This window comes from Haliotis asinina, chromosome 8 (assembly GCF_037392515.1).
Source record: "Haliotis asinina isolate JCU_RB_2024 chromosome 8, JCU_Hal_asi_v2, whole genome shotgun sequence".
In the NCBI taxonomy this organism is placed as follows: Eukaryota; Metazoa; Mollusca; class Gastropoda; order Lepetellida; family Haliotidae; genus Haliotis; species Haliotis asinina.
Genome location: NC_090287.1, coordinates 46,229,914 through 46,249,386, shown reverse-complemented (window position 1 = coordinate 46,249,386; position 19,473 = coordinate 46,229,914). Strand labels below are relative to the sequence as shown.

Sequence of the window (19,473 nt, the reverse complement as noted above, 5' to 3'; positions counted from 1 at the left end):
CGCTCACTCACTCACTCACTATTGGAACTACGTCACCGATGCAAATAGCTGTATTGCATAACAGCCAAGAAGCCCTCATCACTGCTCATACCTATATTTTTTTGTTTTTTTTCCATGGAACATTTTTGGTTTTAGTCAAATAGTGGAGTGGGTTCGTTTCCAGAGCATAACTCAAAAAAACAATCAAAATTTTTCTGCAGAACTTGGTAGATATATCAGTCAGAGCCTAAAGTGGTGCCTTTTGCTATTTACAGGTTTTTGTGATTTTCTGTTTTCTCGGTTTCCATGGAAACGTTTCAGAGTCTCAAACACATGGATGAGCCTCGTTTTCCAGAGCAAATTGTCTTTCTGCAGAACTTGTCAGATATGTGGGGCAGACCCTAAAGTGGTGCCTTTTGCTGCTAACATATTTTGGTGATTTATCATTTTCCCATTTTCCATGGAAACGATTTGGTCTTAGTTTCAAAAGGGATGGATGGGCTTCGCTTTCAGAGCACATTTCAAAAACAATTTCATATCTTTCAATAGATCTTGGCAGATATATGAGACAGATCTTGAAATGGTGCCTTTTGCTGTTTACAGATATATGGCATTTATATTTTTCATGACTTCCATGGAAATGATTCAGACTTAGTCTGAAAAAACATCAAGTGACTGTCAGATGATTTGTCCTTTCATATATGTAGGGGCCGGTTAATATGTCATCTTCTGATGACTCTTGTATTCAGGTGCTAAAATTATGATAAAAATCATTAGAGTTGGTCTGTTGATTTCATGGGTGTGGAAAAGTTTGGTTTTGTTGCACTTTTTAGATTTCATGTAAGTGAAGAATCCATTGGTCTAAAATTTAATGAAACGGACTCTAATCAAACTTCCAAAAAGGCTTATGCAGAATTATGACATATTGTGATCATCAAACTCAGTGTTTTACTTCTTGTATATTGAGATGTCATGAGAGATGAGAGGCCAAAGTTAGCTCACCTTATATACCAAATATATTCCATAAAAAGCTTCGAGAATGTAGAATGTCTGAATGTAGTACAAGTTTAAAAATAGCACCCCACAAATCTTCTATGTTACATTGTTATACAACAAATTTTATGACACTGCTATATAACACATCCGCAAATGATGGGATAACCTCATGGTCAGTCAGGTTCCCTCAGAATATGAATCATCTGTCCATTCACTCCTTAGCTCTGTGAAGCTCATCTCCAGTTTCAGAGTGACTTTGACCATATATTTTCGCTGTGCAGTAATTCTGATGAAAGTTGTCGTGTGAACCAGATGTCACCTTTCTATTCAGTGTTATATGTATGTCAATATGATTATAGTCTTCTAATTACTTATTGTTAAGCAGTGCTTTGTCTTGTTGAATAAACATGTTAGCAATCTGTTTTTATCACTGAAATGCATAGCTACAAACCAACAGGTTTAATTGTAAATTTGAATTTTACTCTGGCATCATGAAAATCACTTGCATGAAATTCATAACACATATGAGTATCATATACTTATTATCATATACATATTTTCTTATTTTCAATAAGGTAGATGCTCACATATGCTGATTTCTTTGCCATCAGTGTTTAGTAGTTACAGATGATACATGGTTCAATCAGTAAATAAAGACAGACATGCACAGACATACAGGTATGCAAGCTCAAAACGCATCATTTGGCAATTTTGCGTTATGTCTCTTTTGTAATAGGAATCAACCATGCCTGTTTGTTCATTAACAGCTGAAAGTGAATGTGATTTAGCTGGCATGTTTAGGTTTGGGATATATTGGGATCAGAATGGTACAAAATACTGTTACTTATACATCTTGTACTGATCCCATTCCATCTTCCCCTCCCTTAACACTCCCATTTGATATTGGAGAATGTGATGCAAGGACATCACACGTTGTAGTTATGCAATGTATATGCTTTGCCACATTATGTGAAATGATACTCTTTATACAGTCTGAATTCATGTTGATCAGTTTACCGTGTAAGGCTAAATAAAATAGTGCAATGTTTCTTGGGCATCGGCACATCACTTTATTTGTGCATGTAACAAATTTTATTGCCATTTTTAAAAAAAAGAATTTTGACTTTGCTGCATCCCGATCATCCATTTGTTCACTGTAAGAATAAGTGTCTGTGTGAACGGGAGTGACTGAATCTACAACTCATTTACACATGCTAAACTTCCCTAGCTGTATTTCTGATAGAGAAAAATATAAAAATCATCACTTTTTTCCTATCAAAAATTTAAAAACAAAGTCTTTCTGCCCTCATTACTTTTGAAAAAAAATGTGCCCGAGGAACATTTAATTATTTTTATGCAGCCTAAACTATGTTACTTAGTTTACTGTGCACAAATATCCCTGTCTGTTTTCCTTATAAGACGGCTTCCCCAGTACCATTGAAGCATGCACCATGTTCTAATTGTGTACTTGACTACCTATGAGCGGTCATTTTCTTTCTTGTTGCACCACAGCTGGGATGTTTATATGCTCGTATTTAAGAAGATCATGGGGAAATCAGATCCATCCACTAAGAAACATTTTGTGCTCAGTACAAGATAATATTTTCTAACATGGATCAGCACTCGGTATTTGTGTATTGTATGTACAGCGTTTTCACTCTGATATCCACAAGAGCAACATAGACTGTCCATCAAATGTCTGATATACATATCAGCGCCTAGTGGCAGCAAGAGTTGTATACTTCCCAGGGAGTTGGGATTGAAATACGATGTACTGTTGAGATTGACATCCAGTGATTGAGGGAAAAATACCAGCGCCTTGAGCAAGCACTAGTTCATGGATATGTGCACTATATAAATATCCTATCTATCTATCTATCTATCTATCTATCTATCTATCTATCTATCTATCTATCTATCTAATTGTGATTGAGCCACTGTGAAAATGATAGTAGCTATTGGTATGTATACAATATGTAAGACATTTATGTTCTGTATGACACTTATTGAGTGAACACATTAATCAGTATCATAATCTCAGTGAGCTAAACTGAAATATAAATCATATTCTACAACATAGTTCAGAATTTCGCAGCGCCCAACCCAGCTGAAATAAGCATGAAAAAACCATGGTAGACCATGGTATACCATGGTAGACCATGGTTCACAGACCATGGTTTCCATGGTCTAGCATGGCTTACCACATCCGGTAAATGGCACCACAGTTTACCATGGTAAAATAAGACCATGGTCTACCATGGTCAACCATGGCAGAATTAGACCATGGTAAGCCATGGTCTACCATGGTAGCAAGACCATGGTGGCGGTAAATGGCACCACAGTTTACCATGGTAAAATAAAACCATGGTCTACCACGGTAAAAAGTGCCTATGATGTACCATGGTAAACCATGGTAAAAGAAAAACCATGGCATACCATGGTCTACCATGGTAAACCAGAATAAAATATGTCCATGGTGGACCATGGTCATCCATGGCAAAAATAGACCATGGTTCACCATGGTCTATCATGGTAACAAAACACCATGGTGGTAGTAAATGGCACCACAGTTTACCATGGTTAAGTAAAACCATGGTATACCATTGCAGAAAGAGACCATGGTGTACCATGGTTTGCCATGGTAAAAGGAGACCATGGTGTACCATGGATTACTACTGAAAAAAATGAGACCATAGTAAGTACAGCATGTTCATTAGATTGCACAACAGTTTACCATCAGAATAACCTTTGGCTATTGAGACCATGTTGAAAACCAACCATATCACACAACCTACATAGAAAATTGATATAGCACAAACACCATGGCATAGAAATCAATTAGAATATCAAATATTAAAGAATTAACATAAAAAAGACCCATGCACTGAAAAAAAACTGTTTACATTACGAAGACAAAGTTTATTACGAACATTGCCTCAGATTTAAATGAAAGACAATTTGACGATAGCTGTTGGAAAGCTCACAGGGATTGTGGGATATCCTGTGCAGCTAGAATTATAAATCCAGTTACACTGCTGAGGACAAATGGTATGTGGACATGTTCATCTTTTTTCAGAAGACATTATTATTTATTATTTTAAAACAGAAATGGGATGTCCTCCAGTCTGTATCCAGGAAAATGAACTCTTTCGGGACAACATTTCATGCAGTAATATACAATTTCAGAAATCCCATTAGACTATATGATTTAAAAGTAGACACAATGAGAGTCACGACCAACACAGAATTTACACGAGTGCCCCAAATCATCTACCTGGCAGTTGTACAGGGGGCATCACAATTTCTCTCAGAGGAGACAGGATTATACACACGTTGGAAGAACCTTCAGGAAGAGCTGTGGGGACATCACAGAAGATACCCACATTGCTTCAGGGATAGTGCGTGAGTGAGTGAGTGACTGAGTTTAGTTTTGCTCCACTTTTAGCAATGCCCCAGCAAGAGCACGGCGACAGACACCAGAAAGGGGCTATACCCACTGTACCCAGGAGAGGAATCGAATCCAAGTCTTCAGTTTGAAGAGCAAATGGCTCTGGAACATAACTTAATCTTCAGTGTTTCAACATTAGTTCCATTTCTTCAGAACTGTCCAGTGGAAATCTGAAAAACACACAAACAACATTTAATAACAGTGTTTCCCCATTTCAAAGGTTCTTGTGTTGTTTAATTGTATATTTATAACTGCTGAAAAAGTGTTAAGTATTTTCCCATACTTCGGATATTTTTTCACCTGAGTATTATACTAAATCATGTTATTTAAAAACATTTCTATACATTAATGACTTTGAATCACTTTCTTTCAATGTGAAGAGTGTATACCTGTAGCAAAACATGCAATAGAAGTTAAAACACAAAACTGGCTTCCAAATCACTTGTCTACATTCATAACCAAATACAATATTCTGAAATGATGCATAAAATTTCATAATACTTATAATAATCAGCACTATCATAATATTGATAAAAACGTATCTCAAAAACGTATAAAAACGTATTTGAAGCTATTTCCACGTTAAATGAATGGCAAAATGTACTGACACATTCAGTATTGGTTTACAAACAGCAGTTATTACAAAGCTGAATACAAATTTATAAGATAGAAAGAAAATGGAATGTCCATAAACATGCCTATAGCAATTACCTCCCTTTTATGATCATTTGAGTGTATTTTATTGTGTGTGTAATCTGAGAACAAACGGAATCTTTCAGGCTGACCTTACAGGCACCGTGAACTTTGACACCTTGTGCTACACATTTTTTTGAGCCATAACGGTTTTTAAAGTACCGTTAGATACTGATCATGTCTTAACATAAATGAATGGGAACATATTACATAAAAGCTCAAATTAACGTTCATCACACATTACTCCTTCCATTTGAGAGATATTCACTGAGAATGTACGACATAAACACTTCATACATTGCTATATATGTTATTGTTACATTGTCTTACGTCATTCTAATCAAAGAGTGTTGCTTACCCCTTTACCTATGTTCGTATGCGAACCTTAAGGTACTCAAAACAAGTTAAATATCGGGGCACTCAAAACGATTTCAGTATTGCTTTTGTTTACTTACCGCTCGTGCTCATCTCCACTGGAAATCAACCTTAGACGTATCCATCGGCATAAATCTAGTCTATTCCTTCTTCACATATCCAGCATTGGATTATCCTCGAAATCCGTGAATCGCTAATACGTTAGGGTATTCTTCGCTTAGATCGTTGTCTGTTGGCAAAAGTTGTGTTTGGCGCCTCTCGCTCGCTTTGCGCGCTCACACAGGTCTACGTGACACATAGCACTAGCAGCAATGGCATCGTGCCGCGAAGAGATCGTCCCCATTCGGCTTGTCCCGGAATGGTGCGAGTTAGAAGTGGAAATGTATTTTTTCAGAAAAAAAATTAAAGCCAACACGTTTTCATAGATATATACACATAGATCTACTACGACCAGGAATATAATCGTAACTGCATGTGTAATAAATAAGCTGTACGGCTAGCGCTCATGAAGTCGCAATAGATTACGGAAGAACGAAGGGCGTGGCCGTGTTTGGCGCGAAAATCGGAGCCATGTACCGCGCGATCGTGTTACTTCACAACAGTGGATAATTTCTAATCTTACGATGTAATAATGGCTAGAATTACAGTATTTCGGCATAAACATCGAAATTTGAATAAATATATATGTCGTATTATTTTCGACGGTGGGAATTGCGAAAACTTGATGTTCTGTGTGCACACGTCCCTTGATCGTTTTGATCGATCTGTGGAAGGACAGTTTATGTACATATCCCCGCCCATAAATTTAATTTCCTTAGTCAAATTGACCTAATTTCTTCATGGTCGTATTTGCATGTGGTGAACAGAATGTGACAGTGAAATGTGTTCAAAAGTGGAGAGCACTGATTTTTTTTTTTCAACGGGTAGATCGACGTACGGGTTTGGAAAGCTGTAAAAAAACACATCGATATCAAAATACTTTTCAACATTTCTTTCTGTTTATAGTACCAAGTGAATTGTTTGTTGTTTTTACTGTTTTATGTTTTTGCTTCACCATAAACACTGCGAAAGACGTACTTATAAGTATCTGCTCACTTGCGATCGAGAAAATCACGGGAGAAATTCAATGAAATGAGACGAATTTGACAGCGTACTTCAAAGTTTTACTTTATGGATAGACTAACAACTAGTCTCTGAAATGAACATATTTTACTGAAAAAAGTTCGTATTGAAAATACTATAGTATAATACTATAATAATATAATGAAATAGAGCGCTGAGACTTTCTTCATTTGCAGTCTGAAGTTAAGGGAATCTACAATCCATATTTTCTAGACTTACATGGGTATTCTTGGATATATTTGCGTCAGGGTCTGTACTTTATGGATTAAATATCAATATTCAGGGCAATTAGAAAACCTCTACAGTATCAACTAGTTGCGTAGCTATTAACAAAAGGTGAGTTTTTCTTTGAACTGTCTATATTGCTGAGACAACTCGTGTTAGACAGAGCATTGTTTAGCTTTTCTGTCGTACAATGTTTGTTGTGTTTATTTTAAAACAAGAAGAAAAAGGCACCCACACACAAAAACTAGTATTAGAGAGAGACGAGATTTACACAGTTTAAGGGACAACTTTAACAAAGGGATCGGGAGAAATAAACCATGCCTATTTTATTTTCAGATGAACACAGGGTTATTTTTATTTTGCTTTTCCAGAGTATAAGACATCAGTTGTTTTGTTTGTGTATCTCTGCAGCAATTCTTAGTAAGTAAAATCAGTGAATAGTTCCGCTTATGAGTATTTTTATGACATCGTGTTCTATTTTTTTTTATTAAATCACACTACATTGTAACACTCACTGAGGTGTTAAGATTTAGTTGTTTAATGCACACAAATGTAAGAACAAGGACCTACAAGATTTGTTATTCATAAATGAAACACAGAGTCATGAAACCATCAGGTTTCCCCTTTTAAAGTTTTTATTTATCACAGTTTAAAATGTAATATTTTTCTGTGATGACCATGGTCTACCATGGACTTTCATGAGATGACCATGGTCAACCACTGCTTTGAACCAGAACACCATGTTTTACCATGGTTTTGTCTAGGATGACCATGGTCTGCCATGGCAAAAGGACGATGACCATGGTCTACCATGGTTTCTGGTGATCATGAGTTGTGATGACCATGGTCTACCATGGTAAAATGGAAAAGACCATGGTCTACCATGGTTACTGGTGACCATGGTCTATAATGACCATGGTCTGCCATGATGACCATGTTAGACCATGGTCTACCATGGTCTAGAAATGTTGGTGACCACGGTTTAGCACGGTAAACCATGGTAATACCATGGTTTACTGTGGTAAGCCGTGGTTGACCATGGTCAACCATGGTGCCGTTTCAGCTGGGCATGACTTAATCCCTAATAACAACACCAGCACAACATCAAGAAGACTATACTGTAACAACAAAATTCTACTTCCTAGGAATACCCCATACAGTCATGGCAACCTCAGATAGAGTTGTAATGCCCCAAAAGAGCTAGGTCCATATCCACAGAAAGGATAAAAGATCCATGGGCCTACTTTGACCGCATCAAAGACCCCCTGCCCTCTCAGGCAGTACATTTATGGACGCATCTCTGGAATCTTATCTGCCAGAAGTTCCTCCTTCGTCCTCCGCTCAGTCTAGGGTTGTGGTGATGGAACGTCCTCCCACTCCTTTATGACACATAACTTTTTGGGACCTGAGGGCTCTTCTATCGACCTCCCATGGTGCGCCAGGCATCATTCTGTTGGCTCAATCCAATCCAGATCTCATAGCTGATCCAACTATGGCATTGGGATACTGTTACCAAGCTGTGACTAGATATACTTAGAAGCATAGCCTTGTATCAAGATGTGGAAGGGTTCATTGTTCACACTTATTGACCTCTACTCCAAGGAATGATTATGTCAGTAAAGAGTGTTATTTTCAAATTCCAGTGGATTTCGTTGAATTCAGACTTCTAAGGGCTGGCCTGAATATTGGTCAAAGGACCTTACTTATAATCTCGCACAGAAAGATTACTTGTGATCTTTCGTCATTAGTATGAACACCACATCACTCAGGAGCACCCATCTCCCTTGGAGATGTTGTGCTTAGTAAGCTAAGGGGTTCAGGACAACCAATCACAATCACTGGAGTTATCTTGTCGTAACAGGCCTCTCTTGTGCATTGCTCTGTACAGTTGTCTTTAATCTGCATAGTTTGTCTGTTTGGGCTGTCCATACACAGGGTAATCTGCATCCCATAGTTCAGCCGTAGAATAAGTTCAAGCCGTTAGAGAGGATAAGTGAAAAAATTTGGAAATTGTATCTACAAATGTACATTTATATACTTATCTTATTACATGATATTACTTATCTTATTATCACTGTCAGAGTCATTTTAAGTGAGCAGTGTGACCATGTCACTTATCAGTTTTTAGTTTTGTTTGTTGTTCGTGATTTTGTGTGTCGGATTACCTTGAAAGCTTATTTTTCAGATAGGTACATCTTGTCCATAGCCTTGTTACAATTTTTTTGATTCAGATAAAGATGACTGATGAGGAGAAGTTGAAAGTCTATGAGGAAATAGTTCGTTGTAGGAGGGCTCTTTCAGAATCACGCTTGCTTCAACGTCCACTGCAAGACAGCAGTTCCAGTTTCCTAAGAAACACCCTCAGAAGGTATGTTATGGTTTTCTTCTAACTTTCCATGTTTCAAGGTCATGCCAGAAGATAAAATTATTCACATACTGAAAAGTTGAAAAACAGTTATCATTCAGAAATATTCAAGTGATTGTTATTGTGAGCAAAAATATACATGAACTACAGTTTGCGTGATATATGAAGAGTCAAGTTTATTGGTAACACTATTTCGTAAAAGTTGCAAAATCTTCACTTTTGTTGGAAATATATACAACTGAAACTTTCTCAACAGAGTGGAAAATAGGGCTGCATAGATTCAACCAGACCTCAATTTGATTCAATTTTATTGAAAAATTGTTAAAATTTCATTCTGCTATGTGGAAATAATTTAAATAGGTATTAAAATATTGAATGAAAATAGCGATAATTGTTATATGCAGACCTTTATCTTAGGTAGTATGAGGCTGATAAGCGTACCTTAGGCACTGTATGTAACTCCGATGAAAGACTACACAACACGAATGTCTGGATGACAATGGGTGTGGATGGCGTCGACGGGACCAGATATATATTATAGCTGTTAGCGACCCTCCGCCATGTACAATCAGACGAGCAAAGCATAGGTGTGTACTTCCTCCCGTGGAGACAGCAGGCAGGAAAAGCAGGCTGGTAAGGCATTGAAACTTTTGTACTTCCTCCCACGGAGACAGCAGACAGGAAAAGCAGGCTGATAAGGTATTGGAAACTTTTGTACTTCCTCCCGCGGAGACAGCAGGCAGGAAGGTTTGGGCTGCCAGTGTAAAAGCAGAAGCCAAGTATCCCCCCTTTTTAAGCCAGTTTGGAGTTTTGTCCCGTCGGCACCATGCCCACCGCACCTGTTTATTAAGAAAAATATGTATATATATAATTGACTCACGGGTGATACAAAACAGGTCCTGCAAACTGTACACTGTACACGGAAAAATTAATATCCATCATACCTAATAAGTAACATATGGCAACTTTGGCGTCCTGTACCCCTGCTCCCCTCCTTCCCCACCCGAATTAGTACTGTATTATGGAAGGGTGGGTGAGAAATTTTGTGAGCAAAAGCAAAATGGGCTACCTTGTGAGGGGATCCAGGATAGATATGAACGGACCTGACATATAGCTGTGGATGTGACATCAGCGGAAGTGACATCACGGAAGTGACGTAGGTAAAATTATGGAATACTAAAATAATACACTGTCACATGGATTGTTACGCTGGATATTTGTTGTGAGCTAAGTGCATAAACTTATGTGAAAGAATTGTAAATGCTGTCTGTGACCAATTAATGGAATGCGCCGACTAGCTAACTAGAAACTGGGACAAATTATTTAATAAAATCTGATGCACAGCCTGTTAAATGCAATGTTACTTTGGAGCCTATTAAAACGACATGGTAAGGGTTGTTACTTACCTTTCGGTATTAGCGTGTTTATCACACGCTGATGAATTGCAAGAACTCTGCGTTTGTCTTCCAAATGCTGCCTATAAACCCATTTAACGAAGCAACGCTGAATGTCATTATATGCAGACCTTTATCTTAGGTAGTATGAGGCTGATAAACGTACCTTAGGCACTGTATGTAACTCCGATGAAAGACTACACAACACGAATGTCTGGATGAGAATGGACGCAGTGTGGATGGCGTCGACGGGACCAGATATATATTTTAGCTGTTAGCGACCCTCCGCCATGTACAATCAGACGGGCAAAGCACAGGTGTGTACTTCCTCCCGTGGAGACAGCAGGCAGGAAAAGCAGGCTGGTAAGGCATTGCAACTTTTGTACTTCCTCCGCGGAGACAGCAGGCAGGAAAAGCAGGCTGATAAGGAATTGGAAACTTTTGTACTTCCTCCCGCGGAGACAGCAGACAGGAAGGTTTGGGCTGCCACTGTAAAAGCAGAAGCCAAGTATCCCCCTTTTAAAGCCAATTTGGAGTTTTGTCCCTGTCGGCACCATGCCAACAGACCCGCACGTGGCCCACAGCTAGTTCTTAGGGGAGCAGAGGATAGGACGCAACAGGGTACCTACTTACTGTGTAGGACTGCCAAGATAGCCCTGTGTTGGGCAGCCATACCCATCTTGGACAGGTGAACCCCATCCACATAATGACCAGGATCAGGTGTGTAAGCTACCACCCTGTCGCCCAGCTGCCCCCTGACCTGTTGAGCTTTTTTCTTTTCAGCTCGAGAGCATGGATGTCAATAGCTCCGCGCCACTCGAGCCGAGGCAGCATCGCTGACCTGACAATCGTGGCAGCTGGACAGCGCAAACGAATGTACAGCAAGTCCTGGTACATGTCATCATACAGGGCTTTGGCGGGGACCTCACACAGGTCGTTAGCTTCGAGATGAATCAAAATAAATGCATGGGCCCCTCGCCCTTATAAGACCATCCACCCTGCTGCGCAGGTCTGACCACCTGAGGTTCCCCCCTGGCTGACCAGATGACACCCCCGGCGAGGCCCAGGCTACTTCGCTGCGGCCCGAGGTGTCGCTGTAGCCTCGTCATATAGCTGGAACCGATCATCCACGATGGTCCTGCAACCCATAATTACTACAATTAGACTTGTGTTTAGTTGCGGAATACGGATATACACCCGGTAGGCATTAGATCTCCAGCGGCCAAATTCCTGAAACTGCGCTGCTGGAATTCCTTGTTTAGCTGCTGTGGTTGCCGCCCCTATCCGAAATGAATGAGAAGAGTAAAGGTTAGTTGTGATGTGTTCGTTTGCATCCATTAGTGTCTTCCTGAGCACTGCCTGAAACTGAAAGCTTCAACAGTTAAAGGAGCTGAATTAATATGGGTAAATAAATACCCTTCTGTACGCGGACGCACTGCTTTGACAGGACATAATATGGACCGAGGCAGCGCCTGAATGACGATACGTGTGCCGCGGCCACATTGGTCTGTTTTGGATACCCGTAAAAACACCTCCACGTGGGATTGATCCCTAGCACAATGTCAAAAATCAGAAAATCAGAAAGAAAATCAGCAAAAATACTGGAACCGGCGACTACCTCACTCACCCTGAAAAAAACAAAGAATGTTAGCAGATACACCACTGAAAAGAGAGAAGCTTCATAAGATGATTTACATACCGTGGGGAGGAGTTGCACGATGCGAGTTAGAAGCTCCGGTGTGATTGGCTGATGTGCGTCTGTCTGCCTGGATCTCCTGGCCATCCTTGCAATTGCCTTTTGAAGTAGAAAATGATTACTCACGCACTGCCACGAACTGAACCTATGAATGGAGGCTAGAGCTGAAACGTAAGAACGGGCTGTGCTGGGAGACCTACCTGACAGCGACAAGTAAGCGACAAAATGTAGCATATGATCTAAAGGGGTATGGGCCACATGTCAGGCAGGGAGTACACCGCCCGAAATAGCCTTAGTGACTGAACTGCTGCCTGATAAGTCCTCCAGGTGTTCTCCACCATTGATTTTGCTACTAGGCTGTTTGCTTCTGCTGTTAAATGAGCCAAACATCCGCTGGGATTCCAGAGGTCTGTTGATCTGCCTGGGGGGCTGCTGCTCGAAACAGTGGCCACTGAAATCTCGAAAGAGCATCTGCTATTATGTTGTCCTGGGTAGGAATATACCATGCTTTGAAGTGTATGTTGTTTTGCAAGCATATTAGGACCATTCTCCTGAGCAGTTTCATCATCCTTTCCCCTTTTGCGGTATGCCTGTTAATAATACTCACCACGGCCTGCTTGTCACAGAACATGAGCACCTTTTTGTTGGCCAGACTGCTGCCCCAGATGAGCAACGATAGGAAAGAGCTCCAAGAACGTCATGTCTTTCCCCCAACCTTTTTGTATCCATAAGTCAGGCCACCTGGCATTGGCCCAATGACCTTGGAAATATGCACCCCAACCCTGAGAGCCAGCTGCATCTGTATAAAACTGAAGGATCAAGGTGGTAACCCAACCCTGCTCCAAAAATAAGGTTGTGCCATTACGCCTAGCCAGGAACTGAAGCCACAGGTTTAGGTCTTGACGCATCCCCGCCGACACCCCGTCCTGTGGTGTAGCTTGCGTGACCCCTTTTGTGCGTCAGTGAGACGACGCAAGAATGGACGACCCATAGGAATGGCTCTGCATACAAAGTTGAACTTACCTACTATTGATTGCAGCGAATGCAGTGTGACTCTCTTGGTTGTTGCGTCTACCAGCTGCGAAAGTTGATGAACCAGTTGGGCTATCTTGTCCTGGGGTAACCTGATTTCGCCCTTAACCGTGTCAGTGGTAAGACCCAGGAATGTGAGACAAGTTGTGGGCTGAATGGTCTTCTGGTGAGCGATCGGTACACCCAACTGCTCTGCAAGTTGCAAAGACGTGTTTAGCATGTTGGAGCATCTACTTAAGTCCACCGCTGCAAGGATAAAATCATCCAGATAGTGCGCAAGTGCCTGACTGCGAGTAGCAGTCCTGATAACCCATTCAAAAAACGTGCTGAACGACTCAAACAAAGCACAGGAAATGGAACAGCCGATGGGGAGACATTTATCAATGTAAAATTTATCCTGAAACATAATGCCTAGTAGCTGAAAATCAGATGGATAATGGCCACTGCCTGATCGAAACTGGTGTACTGTACTGTACATGCTTCCTGTGGTATGTAATCCTTAGCTGACGCGCCTTGGGGATGTGATAGATGATGGATGAGGCGGAAGGCAGCCTCCCCATGAACTGCTGAATCAGTTTTCTTAGGCACCAAGCCAGGGGGGGACACTATAAGGGAAGGCACCTGTCTGTTCAGAAATGGGCCTGCAACTCGACCCAACTGAATTTCTTCTAGCAGCTTTTGTTCCACAATTAATGGCTTTTCCCTAGCGACCCTTGGCCCTGCATAGTTCAAACTAAAACCCTTCCTGAAACCTTGCTGTAATAAGGGAGACGCTGCTGGGTTGCACAGCCTATATTGCCCCAGCCATTGTTCCAAGACTGAAACATTAATTGGAGTTTGAGCCATGTGAAGGAGCTCTGCTTGTCGTTGTGGGTTCCCGCTTGACGGATTGTGTGGGGACTGCGCTCCTTCTGGCATGAAAACAAGATGAAGCGCCATGTCCTCCGACATTACATGCCAAGCACCTGTGTGCATAATGGCACATCTGACCCCTATCGCAAGCAGCACGGTTAAAATTCTGACAAACTTCGGACGACATGCGTTACTTTGCATAGTTGGAAGGCCTAGCCAGGTGTGTGAAGGCTTGTTGTTTTTGGCTGGGGAGCATTAGTTGCATCCACAGCTGTCCGTCTATGGCACCCCATGAGCGAGAGGGGTCTGACGAAACTGCACATCGTACTGAGACCAGCAATCCCCGCCAAACCTTGCAGCGGCACCGTGGATTGTCTCCATGTACGATAACATTTGCTGCATTTTGTTGATGTCATTCTGCCGCTCTGTCACCACGGTCATATAAATCAGGAATGCAGATGTCCAGGACCTAATAGTCATTTGACGGGTAGTCTGCTGCTTGGGTTTGAAAACTACCTGCCCTGAAGTATCCAATTCCATTGTGAAATTGGGGCTCTCCTGTGCTGCCTGAGTCTCAGAGGGCAACAGGGATCTCATGTCTATGAATTCCCCCCCGTGAATTTTTTGCCTCACGGCCTGCTTAAGATGGAAACTTATGGTCTCCGCCCTAAATTCCAGTTGGCCAACCAGTGCCCCTGCACTAACCAGGGTACCCAGGTTGGACACATGTTGACCTTGTGCTACCAGGGGTAGCTGCAGATTAACCACAGGCATAGTACAATTTGTCACCAACAATTCCGGCGAAATATTAATATTTTCAAAGTAAGGCCTACCTTGGTTAGATGATGACGGAGCCATCGGGGTGATGAAGTTTGGCTCCAGCTGTGGTGACATGTCGGCACTGCCGTTTCCCAGGGGGACCTGTGTCTGTGGACACAGACGTTGAAGGCTGTATGGCCTGAGGGTCTGCGCTCCCGGGGACAACACCAGAAACGCAAGCCCCCTTTGCCTGCTTCCTCCTTGATTTAGCATTCCCTATCACGGCGTGATTGGCAGCTGCCTTACGTTTGGGAGGCATCTGGAGTAGTTGTCAATGAAAGAAAGTTTAAAAATTCATTAATCGATGAAGAATGCAAAAACAAGTCGTACCACATGAAAGGAAATGTAAATTAGATGTGAAGTTAATTCAGAATTTTAAATGATTTGCCAAAATTACACGAGGAGCAGAAAATTTTGCAAGCAAAAGCAAAATGGGCTACCTTGTGAGAGCATCCAGCATAGATATGAACTGACCTGACGTATAGCTGCGGATGTGACATCAGCGGAAGTGACGTAGGTAAAATTATGGAATACTAAAATAATACAGTGTCACGTGGATTGTTACGCTGGATACTCGTTGAGAGCATAAACTTATGTGAAAGAATTGTAAATGCTGTCTGTGACCAATTAATGGAAGATGCCGACTAGCTAACTAGAAACTGGGACAAATTATTTAATAAAATCTGATGCACAGCCTGTTAAATGCAATGTTACCTCGGAGCCCATCAAAACGACATGGTAAGGGTTGTTACTTACCTTTCGGTATTAGCGTGTTTATCACACGCTGATGAATTGCAAGAACTCTGCGTTTGTCTTCCAAATGCTGCCTATAAACCCATTTAACGAAGCAATGCTAAATGTCATTATCAGAAATCGAAAGTACGGTGTCACGATTCTGTTGATATTTCCAAATCGTTGAAAATGCTCTTCTCAGCTGTTTCACACTGGCCAGTCACTGTGTTCAGCACATGTAGTCTCGGGATCATCATCACTCAGTTCAGAGTCAGTAGAAGTCTGTATTTCTGTGAATAATGTGCTTTCTTCCTGTTTCAAGAATTCAGTGCCGTGAAACCGAGAATGAGACAAGTTTATGTGTGTTCCCTGTTTGTTTTGATCGGCAGGCACATCTTGCCGTTTTGATCACTTTTAGTGACTTCAAGGATCTCTGAGATCGTGTTTGAAACAAATGGTTTTAGTCTATTTGACTCATAGTTACTATATTGTATAACATAATTCATAATTCAGGTTGAGACTAAGAGTACTTCAGGGATTGCAGGAGGTGAGAGTGATGAGGCGCCATCCACAGGACCACAGGCTAGGGTAGTATCTCGAGAAACCTCAGGTCTAACTCGAGACGTGGTCAGTACCAATAAGGGTGTGGCGAGGGTCTAACTACTGACACTAATCCACCTTATGATTATACAGGGCATAGCTCTGCTCAGTCAAACGTGTCAACTGTTGAGTTTTATCATCAATCATTTCTATTTTGGAACATGTCTGGCTTATCATCTAAATTAACTGATAAGTTCCTCATGTATAATCTAAAAGTTAAACGAAACTTACCTGTAAGTTGAAGTTTGACTGTGGTTCTATCAGCTAATCTACGTGAAGGAGGGGTTACATGAGATTGCAACTGCGCATGCTCGAATCAGACGTTTGAAGAGTTCATGAGGGAGTATCCTACATAAGACCAAAATTGTTTAGGGAGGGATAATACAGCGGTGGGCATGTAACGCCTCCTTCACGTAGATTAGCTGATTGAACCACAGTCAAACTTCAACTTACAGGTAAGTCTCATTTAACTTTTAGATTCTATCAGCTAATCACGTGACAGTCACGCTTACATGAGACTTCGAAGATGGATGCTCACTCATAAACAGATTTCCAATTCAGGTCAAAAATAAAAATCACCAAGAACATGGTACGACATATGAGGACTTTTATTTTCGTGAAACATACATGAAAGTAATAGTATGTTCGCATGTTGCCTGATAACTTCAGAACTGTGGTACTAGAAAACCATTTTATAAGTTATCAAATAAATTACATGCACATTTCCTTAAATGTACATTTGCAAATAACACTTGCAATAAAACACTTTTCGAAACAAGTTAAGCATTCATTTAAGAGAAATTTCACTTGCAGACTGTGTCCCTTTTACAAAAGCACTGATTCAATACATGGACCCGTCAGTCCCTTCAGTACAACTCATTGCAGAATTGCTTCGACAAAACTATTATCTCTTGAAACAATTGTCTTATCATAGAAACTGGCAAATGTATGCTCAGATGACCAGTCTGCTTTTTCAAGTATTGTTCTGATCGGCACAGAGGCCTGCCGTGCTGCTGACGTAGCTGCAGCCCTAGTACTGTGAGCAGCAAATATGTTAGTGTCAATACCTGCTTGAGTCAGGCCAGTCCTAATCCAACATGATACAGTGTCCCGTGATACAGCCTTATATGGTTTGATATATGTAATTAACAGTTTTTTCTCAGAACCTCTTAAATCGGCTGTTCTTCTTATGTATTCTCTCAGAACAGTGACAACACACACATGTTTGTCCACTGAATATTTCTTCAGAACCAAAGGTTTTGCCAGTCTTCCAGGCTTAGATTGCTTAACTAAATCAGCAAAGTGAAAAGTAATGTCAGAGTCCTTCTCTGTCATGTTGTTTATGCTCAATAAATGTAAGGTCTGACCTCTCTGGGCAGTTGTCAAAGACATCAACAATACTAATTTGATAGTCAGCTCTTTCAAAGAAATAGACATTGTTTGCAAACTTTGCAGGAAAGTAAGAACATCTTTTACGCTCCACACCTCCAAATATTTCGGTACTGGTGGGTTCTCTTGAAAAACAGCTTTAAGAAACCTAGATACCATTGGGTGACTACCACATGGTTGATCATTAAGCAGTACAATAGTAGATAAGGCACATCTTGCAGTATGCACAGAACTATAACTCAGTCCAGCCTGGACAAGCGAGAGTAGGAAATCTAACTCATCTGCTAAAGATGGCAAACTGAAATCAACTTTCCTTTGAGAACAAAACTTTCTCCATCTAGTGAGGTAACTGGCATACTGCTTGCGTGTTCCTTTTCTCCAAGATTTGACAAGGAACTTGGCTGCTTCAGGGGTCTACAACACAGTAATTGCAATAAATGAGCAAACCAAGTTTGTGTAGGCCACCATGGGACAATAATCACTGCTCTGGCTCTATCAGCTTCAATCTTCTGCAAACATTTTGATAATAAACACAACGGGGGAAACATATAACAATATTCCTCTGTCCATGACACATGAAACGCATCAACTGCAACTGCCTCTGGTTCAGGTCTCCAGCTAACAAACCTTGATAATTTCCTATTTAGCCGTGATGCAAACATATCTATTGTAGGGTTTACATTCAAATGCTAAATAATTTTCTTGAATACTGATGCATTCAGAGACCATTCTGTTCTATCATTAAATTGTCTGGATGCCTTATCTGCCTTTATGTTTTTAGAACCAGCTATGTGAGAGATAGTGAGCCAAATATTTCTCTCCATACACCAAAACGAGATATCTTTCGCAATATTGTTGCAATCGACAGATTTTGTACCTCCCATAGCTTGAAGATAAGAAACAGCAGTAGTATTATCTGAAAGCACATGGACATGTTTTCCATTGAAATTGTTTGTTAGTGAAAGGGCTTGGAGTGACATCATGATCGCCTTAAGTTCCAACACATTCATGTGATAACCTCTCTCTTCCTCGGACCATCTTCCTCCAACACTGTATCCTAAATTTGCCCCCCAGCCTTGTTGGCTAGCATCAGTAGTCAATGTAAAATCAGGGTTTTGGAAGGGACCAATTCTATTTGTCAATCCTAAAACATTATCCTTCCACCAAATTACCTCTTGTTTAGATTTAGCTGATAGACACATATTTGCATCAAAATCACCTTTACTGTGTTTTAGAGCTGCTGTCTTCTCCATTTCAAGAGATCTATAGTATAGCGGACCAATTGTTACAGCAGGAAAACACGAGACAGTCAATCCTAGTAGTCTAGCTATATCTCTTATTGCGTGATGAGTATTCTTGAGAATCGATGAACATGTCTCAGCAATGTTTATTGCCTTATCATCTGGTAATTCTATTATCATTTTTTCTGAATCCAGAATAAAGCCTAAGAATTTCATTCTCCTTGAAGGTCCAAAATTGGATTTTTCGTAATTTATTGTAAAGCCTAAATCTTTTAGCAACCCTGCCATGTCTTCTACAGATGCCATGCATTCAGTTCTTGTCTCTGCCTGAGTACATTGATTAACTTGCAGTCTCAAGTGTGAAAATACCGGCTTTAGCAACTTTGTGAATATACAAGGGGCACAAGCTAACCCGTTTGGCATACATGTGAATTGGTACAAGTACCCATTCCATCTGAACCTTAAATATTTACTATGATCTTCATGTACACTCACTGAATAATAAGCATGTGTCA

General features: G+C 40.7%; 1 protein-coding gene across 1 annotated transcript in view; it reads left to right on the top strand.

The window, feature by feature from the left end:
• The window catches only part of LOC137295441 (unconventional myosin heavy chain 6-like), a 468,840-nt gene that overhangs the window by 300,526 nt on the left and 148,841 nt on the right, over positions 1-19,473 (top strand). The window contains exon 29 of the mRNA XM_067826813.1: positions 9,070-9,206. Within this exon, the coding sequence (XP_067682914.1) occupies positions 9,070-9,206 (137 nt within the window). The remainder of the gene's footprint in view (positions 1-9,069; positions 9,207-19,473) is intronic.